Source organism: Protomyctophum parallelum, assembly GCF_964188405.1.
Source record: "Protomyctophum parallelum genome assembly, chromosome: 22".
NCBI classification, from domain to species: Eukaryota; Metazoa; Chordata; class Actinopteri; order Myctophiformes; family Myctophidae; genus Protomyctophum; species Protomyctophum parallelum.
The window spans coordinates 37,575,189-37,597,248 of record NC_139714.1 but is presented as its reverse complement, the minus strand read 5'-3'; the positions used below and the strand labels follow the sequence as shown (position 1 = coordinate 37,597,248).

The following is a 22,060-nucleotide window of genomic DNA, read 5'->3' as shown; positions in this document are numbered from 1 at the left end:
TGTTTCCATCAAACATTAAGGTAAAGGTCATCTTTGTGACTAACTAATCTTATGCCATGTTTCCATTAAACATTAAGGTAAAGGTCATCTTTGTGACTAACTAATCTTATGCCATGTTTCCATCAAACATTAAGGTAAAGGTCATCTTTGTGACTAACTAATCTTATGCCATGTTTCCATTAAACATTAAGGTAAAGGTCATCTTTGTGACTAACTAATCTTATGCCATGTTTCCATTAAACATTAAGGTAAAGGTCATCTTTGTGACTAACTAATCTTATGCCATGTTTCCATTAAACATTAAGGTAAAGGTCATCTTTGTGACTAACTAATCTTATGCCATGTTTCCATTAAACATTAAGGTAAAGGTCATCTTTGTGACTAACTAATCTTATGCCATGTTTCCATTAAACATTAAGGTAAAGGTCATCTTTGTGACTAACTAATCTTATGCCATGTTTCCATTAAACATTAAGGTAAAGGTCATCTTTGTGACTAACTAATCTTATGCCATGTTTCCATCAAACATTAAGGTAAAGGTCATCTTTGTGACTAACTAATCTTATGCCATGTTTCCATTAAACATTAAGGTAAAGGTCATCTTTGTGACTAACTAATCTTATGCCATGTTTCCATTAAACATTAAGGTAAAGGTCATCTTTGTGACTAACTAATCTTATGCCATGTTTCCATCAAACATTAAGGTAAAGGTCATCTTTGTGACTAACTAATCTTATGCCATGTTTCCATTAAACATTAAGGTAAAGGTCATCTTTGTGACTAACTAATCTTATGCCATGTTTCCATTAAACATTAAGGTAAAGGTCATCTTTGTGACTAACTAATCTTATGCCATGTTTCCATCAAACATTAAGGTAAAGGTCATCTTTGTGACTAACTAATCTTATGCCATGTTTCCATTAAACATTAAGGTAAAGGTCATCTTTGTGACTAACTAATCTTATGCCATGTTTCCATCAAACATTAAGGTAAAGGTCATCTTTGTGACTAACTAATCTTATGCCATGTTTCCATCAAACATTAAGGTAAAGGTCATCTTTGTGACTAACTAATCTTATGCCATGTTTCCATTAAACATTAAGGTAAAGGTCATCTTTGTGACTAACTAATCTTATGCCATGTTTCCATCAAACATTAAGGTAAAGGTCATCTTTGTGACTAACTAATCTTATGCCATGTTTCCATTAAACATTAAGGTAAAGGTCATCTTTGTGACTAACTAATCTTATGCCATGTTTCCATTAAACATTAAGGTAAAGGTCATCTTTGTGACTAACTAATCTTATGCCATGTTTCCATTAAACATTAAGGTAAAGGTCATCTTTGTGACTAACTAATCTTATGCCATGTTTCCATTAAACATTAAGGTAAAGGTCATCTTTGTGACTAACTAATCTTATGCCATGTTTCCATTAAACATTAAGGTAAAGGTCATCTTTGTGACTAACTAATCTTATGCCATGTTTCCATTAAACATTAAGGTAAAGGTCATCTTTGTGACTAACTAATCTTATGCCATGTTTCCATTAAACATTAAGGTAAAGGTCATCTTTGTGACTAACTAATCTTATGCCATGTTTCCATTAAACATTAAGGTAAAGGTCATCTTTGTGACTAACTAATCTTATGCCATGTTTCCATTAAACATTAAGGTAAAGGTCATCTTTGTGACTAACTAATCTTATGCCATGTTTCCATTAAACATTAAGGTAAAGGTCATCTTTGTGACTAACTAATCTTATGCCATGTTTCCATTAAACATTAAGGTAAAGGTCATCTTTGTGACTAACTAATCTTATGCCATGTTTCCATTAAACATTAAGGTAAAGGTCATCTTTGTGACTAACTAATCTTATGCCATGTTTCCATCAAACATTAAGGTAAAGGTCATCTTTGTGACTAACTAATCTTATGCCATGTTTCCATTAAACATTAAGGTAAAGGTCATCTTTGTGACTAACTAATCTTATGCCATGTTTCCATTAAACATTAACATTAACAAACATTAAACATAACAAGGTAAAGGTCATCTTTGTGACCGAAGGTAAATGTCAAAAACAGAGACTGGGCATTTATAATGACATCCTGATGTCAAATCACTAAGTAAATAGTAATTAAATACAGCTATAATTGTCTCCACCAGGCCGAAGGCATGGGGGGAGAGTATGTTTTGCACTCCGTCCGTGTGTTTACTTTTGTTGCCCTTTTATCCAACCACCAGATGAAGGCAAGCTGCAATGTCCTACATTCCTATCCTGGTGGAGACCTGTGCCCAGAAGGGCACTTTTTCTAGTTCTCACTTGAAAATAAAACACACACATTTGAAATATGTCCAGCAAAGCTCAACGGAACCCTCCGTTTGTCCGTCTGTCTGTTATCTAATTCAGGTCCCGAAAGAGTCCTGGGTGGGAAGATACTCAAATTAACCCATTTAGGCCTTATGAAATAAATAAAAAATGTCTTAAAAATCCTGAAATCTTTCTGAAATACCTACTGTATGTTTCTATATCAGTGGTGCTCAATATTTCATGTCAAGGACCAGAAAAATGACATGCCTCTGCCCCCCCCCCCCCCCCCCCATCTGAAAATGTTGTTCCGGGACCCCCCCCCCCCAGTAAAATGTTCACTCTGTAATAATAATAATATTATTACAAATTACAAATCGTGAAAATGTGCCTCAAATCTTTGAATATATATTATATATTCAAAGATTTTAGGCACATTTTCACGATTTTTTATCAAAAACAGCAGACGTACAAGCGAGTGCCGCGCTAAGTAGCTTGTATAGATCTGCTATTTTTCAACAGCAGCTAAAGTTGAAATGCATTTGGACTGTCTGGGCGCAGGGCAGTTGCTATGGTTGCTATGGTTGCTCAGCTGCTCAGGCTCTGAAATGTCCTCCTCTCATCCTGAACTGCGCTGGATGATGAGCAGTATATAATTTAAGAATTGATAGGTGTGCAGCCACGCGCTCGCTGACACTCCATGACGGGTTCCATGGTGTGTAATATAATCACCTACTGTAGTGACCTACTTTAATACCTGTCATTTATTCTCCAGATACCAGGTCTCCTGTTTTTTTCAGCAATTCATAAAATAGAAGAGAACACACTCGCTCCATAGAATCTACTACAGCCTGTTTTTATCAAAAAGACAGGGTTCTACAAAAGCCTGGTTTATCAAGGCGTTACAGTATAGTACACATAGTTACCCACACACACACACACACACACACACACACACACACACACACACACACACACACACACACACACACACACACACACACACACACACACACACACACACACACACACACACACACACACACACACACACACACACACACACACACACACAGCTCCGTGTGTGGAACCATTAAAGAACTGCATATCGGAGCGTAATAATAATAATAATAATAATAATAATACTGGTTGTGCAGATTTTAGACTCTTTTCAACACGATTAACACATGCCATGTCCCCCCTCCCCCCCCCCCCTCCCCCTCCCATGTCCCCCCCCCCCCTCCCCCTCCCCCTCCCATGTCCCCCCTCCCCCCCCCCCCCTCCCAGGACAATGCAGAACGCGAGTCTCCAAAGTGAATATTTCCACACGTGAATGGACCGTCCAGAGTTCCGCTGCGGGAGGCATGAAGGCAGGTAGCCAATTATTACTGTATACGGTATATACTTCATCTGGCCTCAGCGCTCTGTTTATTACTGTATACTGTATAGTTCATCTGGCCTCAGCGCTCTGTTTCCTGGGAGCCTGTTGTCATGTCTGGCTAATTGTCCGTTAAAGCGCTGAGCGTGACGGACAGGTCGTAACGGTAGCTGTTTAATGCGTCCTGGCAGGCTGGGCTGTGGGAGGCCTGCTCGTCTTCACAGTGTAAATGCTTTGATGAGATTTCACATGGCGACACCAGCACCTGTCCTCTGTGTCCGGCACTGTGCAATGCCCATCACACAGATCTCTGCCGGCAGCTTATGGGAACAGATATTATTATAATCATGGCCAAGAGGAGACATCTCTTGTATTCCAAGTCGCCATGAATCCTCTCTGGTGGGAATTGATGAATTCATAACAATGGAGATGTCTTGGGTCATCGAAATGACTTGTGCATTTGCGTGAAAAGTAAATGGAGTGAGAGTGCATATCAATGACAAATTACATTGATGGACAGCTTGCTGTTTGCCCTCGGCAATAATAATACAACAGAAAGATTCCATCTTTCTGGCCAGTGGGAAATTTATACTTTCAGCTAACATGTATTCACAAACACACACAAGGCACTGCTTTTTTAAAAACTTAACCCATTTAGACCTGAGGCCGATTCTAAAATAAAATGTCTTCTAAATCTGTGTCTTCTGAGGCCGATTCTAAAATAAAATGTCTTCTAAGACGGTTTTCTGGAAAAAAACGCATGTTTCTATGTCAGTGTTCTCTATTTCATGTCAAGTCAAGGATCCCCAAAAATTATATGAATTTGGCCGCCGACCCCCATCTGAAAATATGTTAAGCAAAGATTTGAGTTAAAGGACCACTTCAACACTTTTCAACCTATCTTCATATAATAGGTCCTCACTAATAATGATAAAATGGCACATTGTTTTCCTACTCAGTCTGTGTCTCATAGGAGGGCTGTGGGCAGTTTAGAAACCGTCCTCCAGTGACATCATCATTAGGCAGATTTCTTTTTAAACAAGATTCTTTTACAAAAATGTTTAGATTTTCATTATTGTGACAACGATGGCTTTTCGCATTGCAACTTTTCAGGACTAGAAAGCCTGCAGTTTCTATTAGCTTGTATTCCCCATCGATGATGTCACTGGTGGACGGTTTCTGAACTGCCCACAGCCCTCCTATGAGACACAGTATTTTAGTGAGGACCTATTATATGATAGGTTGAAAAGTGGTGAAGTGGTCCTTTAAAAGCATTTGCTCTGACTGAAGGAACATATATTCAAAGATTTGCACCACATTTTCACGATTTTTCAAAAATACCAGATCTACAAGCTCGTAGATCTGCTATTTTTCCAACAGCGAAAGTATAACGTAATGCTTCACGACGTCCAGAACGAGTTAACCCATTCTGACCGGGCACCCATTTTGGTGTCAGCATCATGTTATGCTTTAGCTATTGAAAAATAGCAGATCTACAAGCTCATATCGCGCCACCGAGTGGCGCGATACAAGCTTGTAGGTCTGCTATTTTTTGAAAAATGAAGAACGACTGACATTTTTAGAATCTGATCTCAGGTCAGAATGGGTTCATCAGACCAATGTGTGTCCGGTGGAAACCTCGTATGAATCTGATCTCAGGTCAGAAGGAGTTAAATTATGCAGAACTAGAAGGGGTGCACTAGGGGCTAAGCCTCTCTCATGGAACACGTAGAGAATCCACCTGACCTCATCACGTCGTCTCTCCTTCATCATTATTCCAACAGCTCCTCATCCTCCTGTCTACCGTAGTCATTTCTAACGTCTCTGATGCCCCGATGCCACCGATGCTCCCGTCAGCACGCGGAGATGAAACAATACATCTCTGAAACGGAACACAGAGGGAAATGTCACCGGCATTCTCTCTCTTCTCTCTCTCTCTCCTCAGCCCAGTCGATGCTTCTTCTATCATACTCCGTATGGGGTGCATACTTAGTTTAGACTAGTCATTGGTTAAGGTTAGGTTTAGGTGTGCTGCCCCGTGGGAGGTTAGGTTTAGGTGTGCTGCCCCGTGGGAGGTTAGGTTTAGGTGTGCTGCCCCGTGGGAGGTTAGGTTTAGGTGTGTTGCCCTGTGGGAGGTTAGGTTTAGGTGTGCTGCCCTGTGGGAGGTTAGGTTTAGGTGTGCTGCCCCGTGGGAGGTCAGGTTTAGGTGTGCTGCCCTGTGGGAGGTTAGGTTTAGGTGTGTTGCCCTGTGGGAGGTTAGGTTTAGGTGTGCTGCCCTGTGGGAGGTTAGGTTTAGGTGTGCTGCCCTGTGGGAGGTCAGGTTTAGGTGTGCTGCCCTGTGGGAGGTTAGGTTTAGGTGTGCTGCCCTGTGGGAGGTCAGGTTTAGGTGTGCTGCCCCGTGGGAGGTTAGGTTTAGGTGTGCTGCCCTGTGGGAGGTCAGGTTTAGGTGTGTTGCCCTGTGGGAGGTTAGGTTTAGGTGTGTTGCCCTGTGGGAGGTTAGGTTTAGGTGTGCTGCCCCGTGGGAGGTCAGGTTTAGGTGTGCTGCCCTGTGGGAGGTTAGGTTTAGGTGTGTTGCCCTGTGGGAGGTTAGGTTTAGGTGTGCTGCCCTGTGGGAGGTTAGGTTTAGGTGTGCTGCCCTGTGGGAGGTCAGGTTTAGGTGTGCTGCCCTGTGGGAGGTTAGGTTTAGGTGTGCTGCCCCGTGGGAGGTCAGGTTTAGGTGTGCTGCCCTGTGGGAGGTTAGGTTTAGGTGTGTTGCCCTGTGGGAGGTTAGGTTTAGGTGTGCTGCCCTGTGGGAGGTTAGGTTTAGGTGTGTTGCCCTGTGGGAGGTTAGGTTTAGGTGTGCTGCCCTGTGGGAGGTTAGGTTTAGGTGTGTTGCCCTGTGGGAGGTTAGGTTTAGGTGTGTTGCCCTGTGGGAGGTTAGGTTTAGGTGTGCTGCCCTGTGGGAGGTCAGGTTTAGGTGTGTTGCCCTGTGGGAGGTTAGGTTTAGGTGTGTTGCCCTGTGGGAGGTTAGGTTTAGGTGTGCTGCCCTGTGGGAGGTTAGGTTTAGGTGTGTTGCCCTGTGGGAGGTTAGGTTTAGGTGTGTTGCCCTGTGGGAGGTTAGGTTTAGGTGTGCTGCCCTGTGGGAGGTCAGGTTTAGGTGTGCTGCCCCGTGGGAGGTCAGGTTTAGGTGTGCTGCCCTGTGGGAGGTTAGGTTTAGGTGTGTTGCCCTGTGGGAGGTTAGGTTTAGGTGTGCTGCCCTGTGGGAGGTTAGGTTTAGGTGTGCTGCCCTGTGGGAGGTCAGGTTTAGGTGTGCTGCCCTGTGGGAGGTTAGGTTTAGGTGTGCTGCCCTGTGGGAGGTCAGGTTTAGGTGTGCTGCCCCGTGGGAGGTTAGGTTTAGGTGTGCTGCCCTGTGGGAGGTCAGGTTTAGGTGTGTTGCCCTGTGGGAGGTTAGGTTTAGGTGTGTTGCCCTGTGGGAGGTTAGGTTTAGGTGTGCTGCCCCGTGGGAGGTCAGGTTTAGGTGTGCTGCCCTGTGGGAGGTTAGGTTTAGGTGTGTTGCCCTGTGGGAGGTTAGGTTTAGGTGTGCTGCCCTGTGGGAGGTTAGGTTTAGGTGTGCTGCCCTGTGGGAGGTCAGGTTTAGGTGTGCTGCCCTGTGGGAGGTTAGGTTTAGGTGTGCTGCCCCGTGGGAGGTCAGGTTTAGGTGTGCTGCCCTGTGGGAGGTTAGGTTTAGGTGTGTTGCCCTGTGGGAGGTTAGGTTTAGGTGTGCTGCCCTGTGGGAGGTTAGGTTTAGGTGTGTTGCCCTGTGGGAGGTTAGGTTTAGGTGTGCTGCCCTGTGGGAGGTTAGGTTTAGGTGTGTTGCCCTGTGGGAGGTTAGGTTTAGGTGTGTTGCCCTGTGGGAGGTTAGGTTTAGGTGTGCTGCCCTGTGGGAGGTCAGGTTTAGGTGTGTTGCCCTGTGGGAGGTTAGGTTTAGGTGTGTTGCCCTGTGGGAGGTTAGGTTTAGGTGTGCTGCCCTGTGGGAGGTTAGGTTTAGGTGTGTTGCCCTGTGGGAGGTTAGGTTTAGGTGTGTTGCCCTGTGGGAGGTTAGGTTTAGGTGTGCTGCCCTGTGGGAGGTCAGGTTTAGGTGTGTTGCCCTGTGGGAGGTTAGGTTTAGGTGTGCTGCCCTGTGGGAGGTTAGGTTTAGGTGTGCTGCCCTGTGGGAGGTCAGGTTTAGGTGTGTTGCCCTGTGGGAGGTTAGGTTTAGGTGTGTTGCCCTGTGGGAGGTTAGGTTTAGGTGTGCTGCCCCGTGGGAGGTTAGGTTTAGGTGTGCTGCTCCGTGGGAGGTTAGGTTTAGGTGTGCTGCCCCGTGGGAGGTTAGGTTTAGGTGTGCTGCCCCCCGTGGGAGGTTAGGTTTAGGTGTGCTGCCCCGTGGGAGGTTAGGTTTAGGGTGAGGGTTTGAGATAGGTTGTAGTTGTAGGACTAATGACTGGTCTAACCAATGACTAGTCTAAACCAAAAACGGTCTAAACTAAGTACTGCACCCCCCCCCGTATGACTCAACCCGCCATCGGTGCTCATTTGATTATTTTTCGAACACAGTTTCTAATTTGACATGATATTAAACATCTCTACGGGAATCCAGAATGTTATAGATGTGTAGAGACGTCTCTCTATTGAGAGGCACATCTGCCACTAGACTGCTATTCACAACGTTGAGTGCTGTTAAGCATGCGTGCGCGTGCGCACGCACACACACACACACACACACACACACACACACACACACACACACACACACACACACACACACACAAGGTAGGGCTTGTACAGCACAGCACAAGCACAATACCACCCACTTCAGACTGATCTGATATTTATGATCACACAAATTAAAGGGAATCATGTGTCTGGAACAGCATAATCTCTCAAGACAGATTCTATATGTTGTTCACTCTCATGGAAACATAAGGGTTAGAAATGCCAGTGGAGCTGCATGTGTGACCTCTGGCCAGCAATATAAGACTATATGGTTGTACAGTACTTTAACCCATTCTGACCTGAGATCAGATTCATACGAGGTTTCCGCCGGACACACACTGGTCTGATGAACCCATTCTGACCTGAGATCAGATTAAAAAAATGTCAGTCGTTCTTCGATTTTTCAAAAATAGCAGACCTACAAGCTCGTATCGCGCCACTCGGTGGCGCGATATGAGCTTGTAGATCTGCTATTTTTCAATAGCTAAAGCATAACATGATGCCGACACCAACATGGGTGCCCGGTCAGAATGGGTTAATATCTCCAAGGTTACGGTATGTATCAACAGAAGAATGCCAGAGAGAGACAGGCCACAAATACAGCGATGGAAACCAACAGAACTAATAAGGATCTTTAACCCATTTAGGCCTGACGTCGAAGAAAAAAAAAAAAAAAGTTTTCTAAATCATGAAAATGTTCTGAAAGATTTTAACAAATTTTCAAAAATAGCAGACCTACAAGTTCATAGCGCGCCACTCGGTGGCGCGCTATGAGCTTGTAGATCTGCTATTTTTCCAATAGCTAAATTATAACAATGTATGTAACCACCAAAAGGGGTTCCGCATGCTCAAAATGGGTTAAAGACTGGATTGTTTTATCAGTTTTAAATAATATTTAATTCACTCCCATTATTTTGCAGGTATTATTTATAACATTGACGGTCATTATTCACGGGGGTGGGGGTGGGGGGGGGGTCATCTGTGAACTGCAGGCCAACGACTTTGACCATGACCGCGTGCATGGAGCTCAGTGACCGCACGCCGCTGGCCGCTAGACGCACACGCTTCCCTCCGGCTGTCGCTGACGCACACGCTAGACGCACACGCTTCCCTCCGGCTGTCGCTGACGCACCCAGTGAGCTGGACCAGCCTCGGGACCTCCGGTCACCAAGGTACGACTGTCGCGGAACACACAACAATATACTGCATCTACATCAGTGATTAGTACTGCACTTAAAGGAGAATTCCATGCTAGAATGCTTTCTTATCTTTCTTACCTTTCTTTGTAGTTGTTACGTCCCCACCAAAGAGGTCCAGGTGTTTTTTTGTGCAAAAACTCCTTATTGGCTATTTCCCCTACCATAAGCCCTCATTAGCACAACACCCCATAGCCCCATTCCAGTCCCATTCAATGCAATGCAATTCATTTAGGCCTTATGGTAGGGGAAATAGCCAATAAGGAGCTTTTGCACAAAATAACACCTGGACCTCTTTGGTGGGGACGTAACAACTACAAAGAAAGGTAAGAAAGCCTTTTAGTATGGAATTCTCCTTTAACTACAATTTTGAGGTATTTTTTACTTTACTTGAGTATTTCCAATTTCCAGTACTTTTACTTCTATTCCAGACAGTACATCTCAGAGGCAAGATTTGTACTTTTACGTCACTACAATTATTTGAAAAATTGAGTTACTTTAGTTACTTTGGAGATTCAATTCAATTTTGATCAGAAAACATACATTAACCACTTCAACCCTATACAATTCGGCCAGTTGAAAATAGCCGATCGTTGCGACGCATTGTGAGCTTGTAGATCTGCTATTTTCAATAGATTTTGTACACATTTTGAACTTGTGAAATGGCACATTCTGCACATTGAGTACTTTTACTTTTAGTACTTTAAGTACATTTTGATTCCGATACTTTTGTACTTTTTCAGTACATTTTCAATTCCGTACTTTTACTTGTAACGAAGTTGTTCTAAATTGCAGTATCGGTACATTTACTGAAGTAAAACAATTAAATACTTTGTTTCCACCACGGATCTACACGCACACAGTGTTAATTCATACCATAATAAATTGGGCTTAAATAAAGTGTCCCATCTGTCTTAATGTGTTAATTCAGTGTTAATTCACACCATAATAAATTGGGCTTAAATAAAGTGTCCCATCTGTCTGAATGTGTTAATTCAGTGTTAATTCACACCATAATAAATTGGGCTTAAATAAAGTGTCCCGTCTGTCTGATCTGCCAGATGTTAAGTGTAGTTGGCGAGTACAGCTCGGGGCCTCCGTCTCCATCATGGACAATGTGACGTCGTCGGGCGCCGTTCCTCCCGCTGCTGCGCCGCAGCCCAGGGACTACAACTACCAGCCCAGGGACTACAACTACCAGCAGCCCAGGGACTACAACTACCAGCCCAGGGACTACAACCACCAGCCCAGGGACTACAACTACCCCGCGCTGGTCCTGGGCGTGCCTCTGATCCTCGTCATCATCCTGGGAAACGTCCTGGTGTGTCTGAGCGTGCTCACGGAGCGCTCGCTGAAGACGGCCACAAACTACTTCATCATCAGCCTGGCCGTGGCCGACCTGCTGCTGGCCGTGTGTGTGTGTGCGTGTGTGTGCGTGTGTGCTAGGGGTGTAACGATACATTTTAACCCATTCTGACCTGAGATCAGATTCATACGAGTTTTCCACCGGACACACACTGGTCTGATGAACCCATTCTGACCTGAGATCAGATTCTAAAAATGTCAGTCGTTCTTCGATTAAAAAAAAAAATAGCAGACCTACAAGCTCGTATCGCGCCACTCGGTGGCGCGATATGAGCTTGTAGATCTGCTATTTTTCAATAGCTAAAGCATAACATGTTGCTGACACCAAAATGGGTGCCCGTTCAGAATGGGTTAACAGCGATGCGATACGTATCATGATTAGTGATGGGAGATTAATCGGCAAACACATCGGTATCGGCCGATTCTAGTTGTTATTAGATTAATCGGCATCGGTTCGATTAATCAATCAGACCCGATTAATTAATCGGTCTGTCTTTACAGATAAACAAGCCTAAAGTAACAGCTTGAACAGATCTACAAGCTCACAGAGGTATTAAAGTTAAATATGACTTGCCTAAGCCTGCAGTGCAGACACCCCGTTATGTTGCATGGATTTTTCAGAATGGACAAAATTATTCTTATATATTATAATTTTCTTAATACAGAATGAGATCATATCGACATTGGTAATATCGGTTATCGACCATAACAGCAATTAAATATATCGGATATCGATATCGGCCAAAATGTCTCGTCAGCACATCCCTAATCACGATACATGGACGATAGATATTGGTTTATTATGGCGATACGATCCGATACGATTCAATGATGTTGCATTTATAATTAAAAATAATAAACTGAAACTATTTCCCGTCCAGTTCCTGGGAGGCATCTGGACCTTGAGCAGCAACCTCTGTGACGCCCTGATGACCATGGATGTCCTGCTGTGCACAGCCTCCATCCTCAACCTGTGTGCCATCAGCGTGGACAGGTACGTCCTCTCACAGGGGCCCGGGGACCCCCATCGGGTCCTTGAGGGAGTTCCAGGGGGTCCCCAGCTAAATGATAGTTTGGAACCAAATGGACCCTTATGGGTCTGTAACTCTGAGAGTGTACAAATGGAACCAAACAGGTCCATTTGGTTCCATTTGTACACTCTCAAGAGTTAAATTGACATTCATTTGACATTATAAATTGGGGGTCCCAGAGATAGAGATGACATTAAATGGGGGTCCGTAGACTAATGGATGTCAAACTGGGGGTCCTTGAAATTAAACGGGTTGAGAATCACTGCTAGAGCCGTAAAGATCTTCTCTTAAATGATAAGAGGGTAGTGTGGTCAAAGTTTGCTTTGTGTCACAACAGAACATTACATAAAACATCACAAGAGCTGCACGGCTCCAGAACATGCATCTCTGTGCTGCGATGCATGCATGCACACATACATGCATGCACACGTACATGCATGCAAACATGTGTGCATCCAGAGTATTCAATATTATACTGTACTGTTCACTTCCTTTACTGCAACCACACTATACTGTACATATAACAGGCCTATCAGTCAGTATAGCCGGTTAGCGTATCTCACCCTGTTGATATGTGACTCGAGCCTCTGCCTGCTATGGAAAAACCCACAACAACTAGAATTAAAAATCCTCTCTCTCCAAGTTGCTTCATATTGATATTCTGTCCATTCAATTCTTATTTTAAACTTGGTGTCAGTAAAAAGGAACATCACAGGTGCAAGCGCGGTGACTGCAGGGCATATCATGTTTGGTTTTTAGTTTTTTCCAAAGAAATGATGTTTTAGCAAATTCAACGTAAACTAGTGAGAACCAGGGCGGAACAAGGCAGAAAGAGACTGCTGGTTGGTCAGTCAGGGACCAATCAGAAGGCTGACGAAGGGTGAATTGTGAACAGCCTTTTATGGACATTAAGAACCAACACATGTTGGTTATTGCCATCCAGATGGGGTTAGTTAGAGTTAAATGAAGAACCACCACATGTTGGTTATTGCCATCCAGATGGGGTTAGTTAGAGTCGATGGGATTATGGGATTTATTATCCCGGCGCGGGTCATCAAAGCATGGATTAATTGCGTCAAAAATGTTAATCTCCAGGTACATAGTGGTGGTGGTCCCTCTGTAGTACTAATGTTATAATGTCCTCCAGGTACATAGTGGTGGTGGTCCCTCTGTAGTACTAATGTTATAATGTCCTCCAGGTACATAGTGGTGGTGGTCCCTCTGTAGTACTAATGTTATAATGTCCTCCAGGTACATAGCGGTGGTGGTCCCTCTGTAGTACTAATGTTATAATGTCCTCCAGGTACATAGTGGTGGTGGTCTCTCTGTAGTACTAATGTTATAATGTCCTCCAGGTACATAGTGGTGGTGGTCCCTCTGTAGTACTAATGTTATAATGTCCTCCAGGTACATAGTGGTGGTGGTCCCTCTGTAGTACTAATGTTATAATGTCCTCCAGGTACATAGTGGTGGTGGTCCCTCTGTAGTACTAATGTTATAATGTCCTCCAGGTACATAGTGGTGGTGGTCCCTCTGTAGTACTAATGTTATAATGTCCTCCAGGTACATAGTGGTGGTGGTCCCTCTGTAGTACTAATGTTATATTGTCCTCCAGGTACATAGTGGTGGTGGTCCCTCTGTAGTACTAATGTTATAATGTCCTCCAGGTACATAGTGGTGGTGGTCCCTCTGTAGTACTAATGTTATAATGTCCTCCAGGTACATAGTGGTGGTGGTCCCTCTGTAGTACTAATGTTATAATGTCCTCCAGGTACATAGTGGTGGTGGTCCCTCTGTAGTACTAATGTTATAATGTCCTCCAGGTACATAGTGGTGGTGGTCCCTCTGTAGTACTAATGTTATAATGTCCTCCAGGTACATAGTGGTGGTGGTCCCTCTGTAGTACTAATGTTATAATGTCCTCCAGGTACATAGTGGTGGTGGTCCCTCTGTAGTACTAATGTTATAATGTCCTCCAGGTACATAGTGGTGGTGGTCCCTCTGTAGTAATGTTATAATGTCCTCCAGGTACATAGTGGTGGTGGTCCCTCTGTAGTACTAATGTTATAATGTCCTCCAGGTACATAGTGGTGGTGGTCCCTCTGTAGTACTAATGTTATAATGTCCTCCAGGTACATAGTGGTGGTGGTCCCTCTGTAGTACTAATGTTATAATGTCCTCCAGGTACATAGTGGTGGTGGTCCCTCTGTAGTACTAATGTTATATTGTCCTCCAGGTACATAGTGGTGGTGGTCCCTCTGTAGTACTAATGTTATAATGTCCTCCAGGTACATAGTGGTGGTGGTCCCTCTGTAGTACTAATGTTATAATGTCCTCCAGGTACATAGTGGTGGTGGTCCCTCTGTAGTACTAATGTTATAATGTCCTCCAGGTACATAGTGGTGGTGGTCCCTCTGTAGTACTAATGTTATAATGTCCTCCAGGTACATAGTGGTGGTGGTCCCTCTGTAGTACTAATGTTATAATGTCCTCCAGGTACATAGTGGTGGTGGTCCCTCTGTAGTACTAATGTTATAATGTCCTCCAGGTACATAGTGGTGGTGGTCCCTCTGTAGTACTAATGTTATAATGTCCTCCAGGTACATAGTGGTGGTGGTCCCTCTGTAGTACTAATGTTATAATGTCCTCCAGGTACATAGTGGTGGTGGTCCCTCTGTAGTACTAATGTTATAATGTCCTCCAGGTACATAGTGGTGGTGGTCCCTCTGTAGTACTAATGTTATAATGTCCTCCAGGTACATAGCGGTGGTGGTCCCTCTGTAGTACTAATGTTATAATGTCCTCCAGGTACATAGTGGTGGTGGTCCCTCTGTAGTACTAATGTTATAATGTCCTCCAGGTACATAGTGGTGGTGGTCCCTCTGTAGTACTAATGTTATAATGTCCTCCAGGTACATAGTGGTGGTGGTCCCTCTGTAGTACTAATGTTATAATGTCCTCCAGGTACATAGTGGTGGTGGTCCCTCTGTAGTACTAATGTTATAATGTCCTCCAGGTACATAGTGGTGGTGGTCCCTCTGTAGTACTAATGTTATAATGTCCTCCAGGTACATAGCGGTGGTGGTCCCTCTGTAGTACTAATGTTATAATGTCCTCCAGGTACATAGTGGTGGTGGTCCCTCTGTAGTACTAATGTTATAATGTCCTCCAGGTACATAGCGGTGGTGGTCCCTCTGTAGTACTAATGTTATAATGTCCTCCAGGTACATAGTGGTGGTGGTCCCTCTGTAGTACTAATGTTATAATGTCCTCCAGGTACATAGTGGTGGTGGTCCCTCTGTAGTACTAATGTTATATTGTCCTCCAGGTACATAGTGGTGGTGGTCCCTCTGTAGTACTAATGTTATAATGTCCTCCAGGTACATAGTGGTGGTGGTCCCTCTGTAGTACTAATGTTATAATGTCCTCCAGGTACATAGTGGTGGTGGTCCCTCTGTAGTACTAATGTTATAATGTCCTCCAGGTACATAGTGGTGGTGGTCCCTCTGTAGTACTAATGTTATATTGTCCTCCAGGTACATAGTGGTGGTGGTCCCTCTGTAGTACTAATGTTATAATGTCCTCCAGGTACATAGTGGTGGTGGTCCCTCTGTAGTACTAATGTTATAATGTCCTCCAGGTACATAGTGGTGGTGGTCCCTCTGTAGTACTAATGTTATAATGTCCTCCAGGTACATAGTGGTGGTGGTCCCTCTGTAGTACTAATGTTATAATGTCCTCCAGGTACATAGTGGTGGTGGTCCCTCTGTAGTACTAATGTTATAATGTCCTCCAGGTACATAGTGGTGGTGGTCCCTCTGTAGTACTAATGTTATAATGTCCTCCAGGTACATAGCGGTGGTGGTCCCTCTGTAGTACTAATGTTATAATGTCCTCCAGGTACATAGTGGTGGTGGTCCCTCTGTAGTACTAACGGGTACATTCTCTCCAGGTACATAGCGGTGGTGGTCCCTAACGGGTACATTCTCTCCAGGTACATAGTGGTGGTGGTCCCTAATGGGTACATTCTCTCCAGGTACATAGCGGTGGTGGTCCCTAATGGGTACATTCTCTCCAGGTACATAGCGGTGGTGGTCCCTAATGGGTACATTCTCTTCAGGTACATAGCGGTGGTGGTCCCTAATGGGTACATTCTCTTCAGGTACATAGCGGTGGTGGTCCCTAATGGGTACATTCTCTTCAGGTACATAGCGGTGGTGGTCCCTAATGGGTACATTCTCTCCAGGTACATAGCGGTGGTGGTCCCTAACGGGTACATTCTCTTCAGGTACATAGCGGTGGTGGTCCCTAATGGGTACATTCTCTCCAGGTACATAGTGGTGGTGGTCCCTAATGGGTACATTCTCTCCAGGTACATAGCGGTGGTGGTCCCTAATGGGTACATTCTCTTCAGGTACATAGCGGTGGTGGTCCCTAATGGGTACATTCTCTCCAGGTACATAGTGGTGGTGGTCCCTAATGGGTACATTCTCTTCAGGTACATAGCGGTGGTGGTCCCTCTGAAGTACAACAGGAACCAGTTCAGCGTGCGTCAGCTGGCCCTCATCGTCGCCACCTGGGTCCTGTCTCTGGGCGTGGCCAGCCCCGTGGCGTTGGGCCTGAACCGGGTGCCCGGCCGCGACCCCGGCGTGTGCAAGCTGGAGAACGAGCGCTTCGTGGTGTACTCGTCCGTGTGCTCCTTCTTCGTGCCGTGTCCCGTCATGCTGCTGCTCTACTACTGGATGTTCAGAGGCCTGAGGCGCTGGAGCTCTGGGCGGGGCCGCTCCTCACAGGTAGGGCATTACCACACCTTCTGACCCCAGATCAGATTCTAACGCTCCTCACAGGTAGGGCATTACGACACGTTCTGACCCCAGATCAGATTCTACAAAATGTTCTTCTACATCCTGACAGTTTTCTGAAAAAGCCGTGTGTCTATGTCAGTCGTTCTTCGATTTTTCAAAAATAGCAGACCTACAAGCTCGTAGCGCGCCACCGAGTGGCACGCTATGAGCTTGTAGATCTGCTATTTTTAAATAGCTATAGCAGAACATGATGCTATAACACCAAAAGGGGTTCCCGCCCCGAGAATGGGTTAAAACCCATTTAGGCCTGACGTCGAAATAAAATGAAAAATAATCTTCTGAAAAGAATATATATTCAAAGAGTTTTTCAATAGCTAAAGCATACCAAAAGGGGTTCCCGTCCAGAATGGGTAAAGCAAATAGACGACTATTGAAGTAGTCGACTAGTAAATCCACTAGTCGACCTAAATTATAGTTACCAATATACACCGTTTTTAAATGTAATATTATGTAAAAAAGAAAAACATATTTTTTTTACATAATAGGTAGTTAAACAACTAGTCGACTAGTAAACTAGGCAACTAGTAAAGATGAACTAGAGGTGAATGCCGTCGTCCTAACCCTAACCCTAACCCTAACCCTAACCCGTCCCAGGTGGCGCGAGGAGGAGCAGCCGGTGGAGGCCGTGCCCGCCGCCCCACCCTCTCCCTGCGTCTGGGCTCTGCCCTGTGCGGCGCCCAGAAGGCCACGGCGGCTACGGACCTCATGGTGCCCGCGGAGGGCCCGAGCCCCGTGCCCTCTCCGTCCACCGCCACCACCACGTTGACGCCCGCGGGGTCCACCCCCGGGACGGAGGACGAGCTCAGGGTCATGGCGGAGAGCGACCCCGTGACCACGCAGATGGACAGCGCGTCGGACGCCGCGGACGGCAGCGGCCGGAAGGATGCGGCGGGGGGGAGGGGCGGCCGAGAGAACGGCGCGCGGGCGAAGACCAACCGAGGAGGCAGACAGAGGGCACGGCGGAACAGCAAGAGCAGCCGAGTGAGTGGAAGAGAACGGAAAGCCATGAAGGTCCTGCCGGTGGTTGTGGGTGAGTGTTCACTAGTAACTAGTTGTTCACTAGGAACTAGTTGTTGTGGGTGAGTGTTCACTAGGAAATAGTTGTTCACTAGGAACTAGTTGTTGTGGGTGAGTGTTCACTAGTAAATAGTTGTTCACTAGGAACTAGTTGTTGTGGGTGAGTGTTCACTAGGAAATAGTTGTTCACTAGGAACTAGTTGGTGTGGGTGAGTGTTCACTAGTAACTAGTTGTTCACTAGGAACTAGTTGTTGTGGGTGAGTGTTCACTAGTAAATAGTTGTTCACTAGGAACTAGTTGGTGTGGGTGAGTGTTCACTAGTAACTAGTTGTTCACTATAGTAACTAGTCCTCCCGGTTGTTGTGGGTGAGTGTTCAGTGTTCACTAGTAACTAGTTGATGATATTAGTGAAACACATCGGTATCAGCCGATTCTAGTTGTTTTTAGATTTTAGATTAATCGATCTGGACTGGTCTGTCTTTACAGATAAACAAGCCCAAAGTAACAGCTTGAACAGATCTACAAGCTCACACTATTAAATATAAAAAGGTATTTAAGTTAAATCTGACTTGCCCAAGCCTGCAGTGCAGACACCCTGTTACATGGATTTTTCAGAATGGACAAAATTATTATACGTTTTTTTGAATACAGAATGAGATCATGTCGACATCGGTAATATTGGTTATCGGCCATAACAGCAATTAATTATATCGGATATCGATATCGGCCAAAATGTCTCATCGGCACATCCCTTATGATATACAATAAGTAGAGGCTCCTGAACAAGCACCCTTATGATATACAATAAGCACCTTATGATATACAATAAGTAGAGGCTCCTGAACGAGATTATGATATACAATAAGTAGAGGCTCCTGAACTTATGATATACAATAAGTAGAGGCTCCTGAACGAGATTATGATATACAATAAGTAGAGGCTCCTGAACAAGCACCCTTATGATATACAATAAGCACCTTATGATATACAATAAGTAGAGGCTCCTGAACAAGCACCCTTATGATATACAATAAGCACCTTATGATATACAATAAGCACCTTATGATATACAATAAGTAGAGGCTCCTGAACAAGATTATGATATACAATAAGTAGAGGCTCCTGAACAAGCACCCTTATGATATACAATAAGTAGAGGCTCCTGAACAAGCACCTTATGATATACAATAAGCACCTTATGATATACAATAAGTAGAGGCTCCTGAACAAGCACCCTTATGATATACAATAAGTAGAGGCTCCTGAACAAGCACCTTATGATATACAATAAGCACCTTATGATATACAATAAGCACCTTATGATATACAATAAGTAGAGGCTCCTGAACAAGCACCCGGACCGGGAGGGATTTATGAAATGAACTCTGGTAAACTACACATTTGGGCCCGATTCCGGGTCGCTCGACCAGTGGGCTTGACTCATAAAGCACACTAATTTGCATGACCTAAGGGCTCACTTCTGGCAGGAGAAAGATACTTCCGGGGTACAGTAATCTCTCTCAGGAGAAAGATACTTCCGGGGTACAGTAATCTCTCTCAGGAGAAAGATACTTCCGGGGTACAGTAATCTCTCTCAGGAGAAAGATACTTCCGGGGTACAGTAATCTCTCTCAAGGTTGCTCGGATTCTCTAGTCAGTCCTCCAGAGTCTAGATATTATTATATTCAATACCCTTTACATTAAGTGTGTGTTTTACAAATATTGAACTAATGAAAAGTATTAAAAAGCGATTCATGTCTAAACCACCTACACAGACCATTTAACTAACTTTGGAGATATTTGTTTTTCCCATTATTGATTAGAATGATGAAGTCTCCACATCAATGGTTCTAAAACCAAATAGTACACTATAGAATATGAACTCGGTCATTATGAGTACACCAACGTTTTATGTTAGAATTATAAATGTTGAGTATGGGTCCCCACCCAGCATTTAGAAACAATTTTCATAATTGTCATAATATGTAACAATAGCATTAAGGTCAGGATAATGCTCTGGGGTGGCTGTCAGTGTCAGCCAATGGGATCATGTGACCTCAAACCGTCAAATTGTGAGCTTGTAGAAATCTCCAAGTCCAGCCAGGAGCCAATAAGAAAATACCATCACATTGTCTCATTGTACTCAAGGTCAGATATGAAATCATTTCCATTTTAAACACCCACTGCAGGCACTTTGTAGGAATATTGTTGACATCTGAATCTTTAAGCGGTCATGACAATGAGAAGATATGGAAAGGCTCACTTGTACTATTATGCATAATAATAGTCATGTCGGCAGGGAAGGAAATGTTTAATGTTGACTCTAATATCCTCTGCAGCGGTGTGAGTGTGTGTGTGTGTGTGTGTGTGTGTGTGTGTGTGTGTGTGTGAGTGTGAGAGAGAGAGTGAGAGTGTGAGAGAGAGAGAGTGAGAGAGAGAGAGTGCATGCGTAATTGCGTTGTGTGTACTACACAACAAACGGAATAGCTAAACCACTTCCAGCTATTTGTCTCTTTAGTAGTACTTGCATGCAGCAGGCTACATGTTTGCATGTACGTGCCCTGTTGAGAGCAACGCTCCAAACTACACATGCACATAGGGGTGTAACCAGATAGTAACTGCATCGAAAAATCAAGAATTTAAGATATACAAGAATTTAAGTATATCGGAATCGTATCGTTTTGCAATGGAAATAATCGGTATCGAACGTTACTATGCAATTCATCGATTGTATCAATACTACATTTTTGTGTCAAAATGTCAATGTATTTTAAATTGTTACTGTATCGATACCAAGTCATTGAATCGCATCGTATCACATCGCCATAATGAACCAATATCGTCCATGTATCGTCAACCATGTATCGTGATACGTATCGTATCGCTGTTAAAATGTATCGTTACACCCCTAATTGCACATGATCCAGATCTGTTTGATGGTCACTAGGCCTGTGTGAATGATCCAGATCTGTTTAATGGTCACTCTAGGCCTGTGTGAATGATCCAGATCTGTTTAATGGTCACTCTAGGCCTGTGTGAATGATCCAGATCTGTTTAATGGTCACTCTAGGCCTGTGTAAATGATCCAGATCTGTTTAATGGTCACTCTAGGCCTGTGTGAATGATCCAGATCTGTTTGATGGTCACTAGGCCTGTGTGAATGATCCAGATCTGTTTAATGGTCACTCTAGGCCTGTGTAAATGATCCAGATCTGTTTAATGGTCACTCTAGGCCTGTGTGAATGATCCAGATCTGTTTAATGGTCACTCTAGGCCTGTGTGAATGATCCAGATCTGTTTAATGGTCACTCTAGGCCTGTGTAAATGATCCAGATCTGTTTAATGGTCACTCTAGGCCTGTGTGCATGATCCAGATCTGTTTAATGGTCACTCTAGGCCTGTGTAAATGATCCAGATCTGTTTAATGGACACTCTAGGCCTGTGTGAATGATCCAGATCTGTTTAATGGTCACTCTAGGCCTGTGTGAATGATCCAGATCTGTTTAATGGTCACTCTAGGCCTGTGTGAATGATCCAGATCTGTTTAATGGTCACTCTAGGCCTGTGTGAATGATCCAGATCTGTTTAATGGTCTCTAGGCCTGTGCTAAATGTTATCTGGCGTCTCCTGCAGGTGTGTTCCTGGCCTGCTGGACCCCGTTCTTCGTGGTTCACGTCACCAAGGTTCTGTGTGAGACCTGCGCCATCGGCCACACCCTGATCTCCGTGGTCACGTGGCTGGGCTACGTCAACAGCGCCGTCAACCCCATCATCTACACGGCCTTCAACACGGAGTTCCGGAATGTCTTTCACAAACTGCTCTGCTGCAGGACATGAGTGCCCTTTGACCCTCCTCCTCCCACCACCCCGGTCTGTTGCATCTTAAAGGGACACTTCACCTTTTTGCAAAAAAAAATATGTTAATGACGTTTAGAAGCTTTAGATCACTTTCCTGGGGGTATTTATGTGTGTAATATGTGGTTTTAGATATTTTAGATTTTAGCAGTGAGCCTGTTGTCTCTGATGTCATGGACACTGGTCTCACTACCTTCCTGGACTACAATTCCCATAATTCTTTGGTGCACTGCTCCTCCTTGTGGATAGGGGGAGAGCTGTCTTACTGAGACAACATGTAGTCCAGGAAGGAAGTGAGCCCAGTGTCCATGACATCAGAGACAACAGGCTCACTGCT

The 22,060-nt window shown here is 44.4% G+C and overlaps 1 protein-coding gene across 1 annotated transcript; it reads left to right on the top strand.

The window, feature by feature from the left end:
• Positions 1 to 9,402: 9,402 nt before the first annotated feature.
• On the top strand, positions 9,403 to 21,705 carry drd4-rs (dopamine receptor D4 related sequence; the record flags this gene model as incomplete). Its single annotated transcript, XM_083757414.1, has 6 exons — positions 9,403 to 9,566; positions 10,665 to 11,001; positions 11,837 to 11,949; positions 16,485 to 16,779; positions 17,446 to 17,881; positions 21,503 to 21,705. The coding sequence occupies 6 exons, from the start codon at positions 9,403 to 9,405 to the stop codon at positions 21,703 to 21,705; spliced, it is 1,548 nt and encodes a 515-aa protein (XP_083613540.1).
• Positions 21,706 to 22,060: the final 355 nt, after the last annotated feature.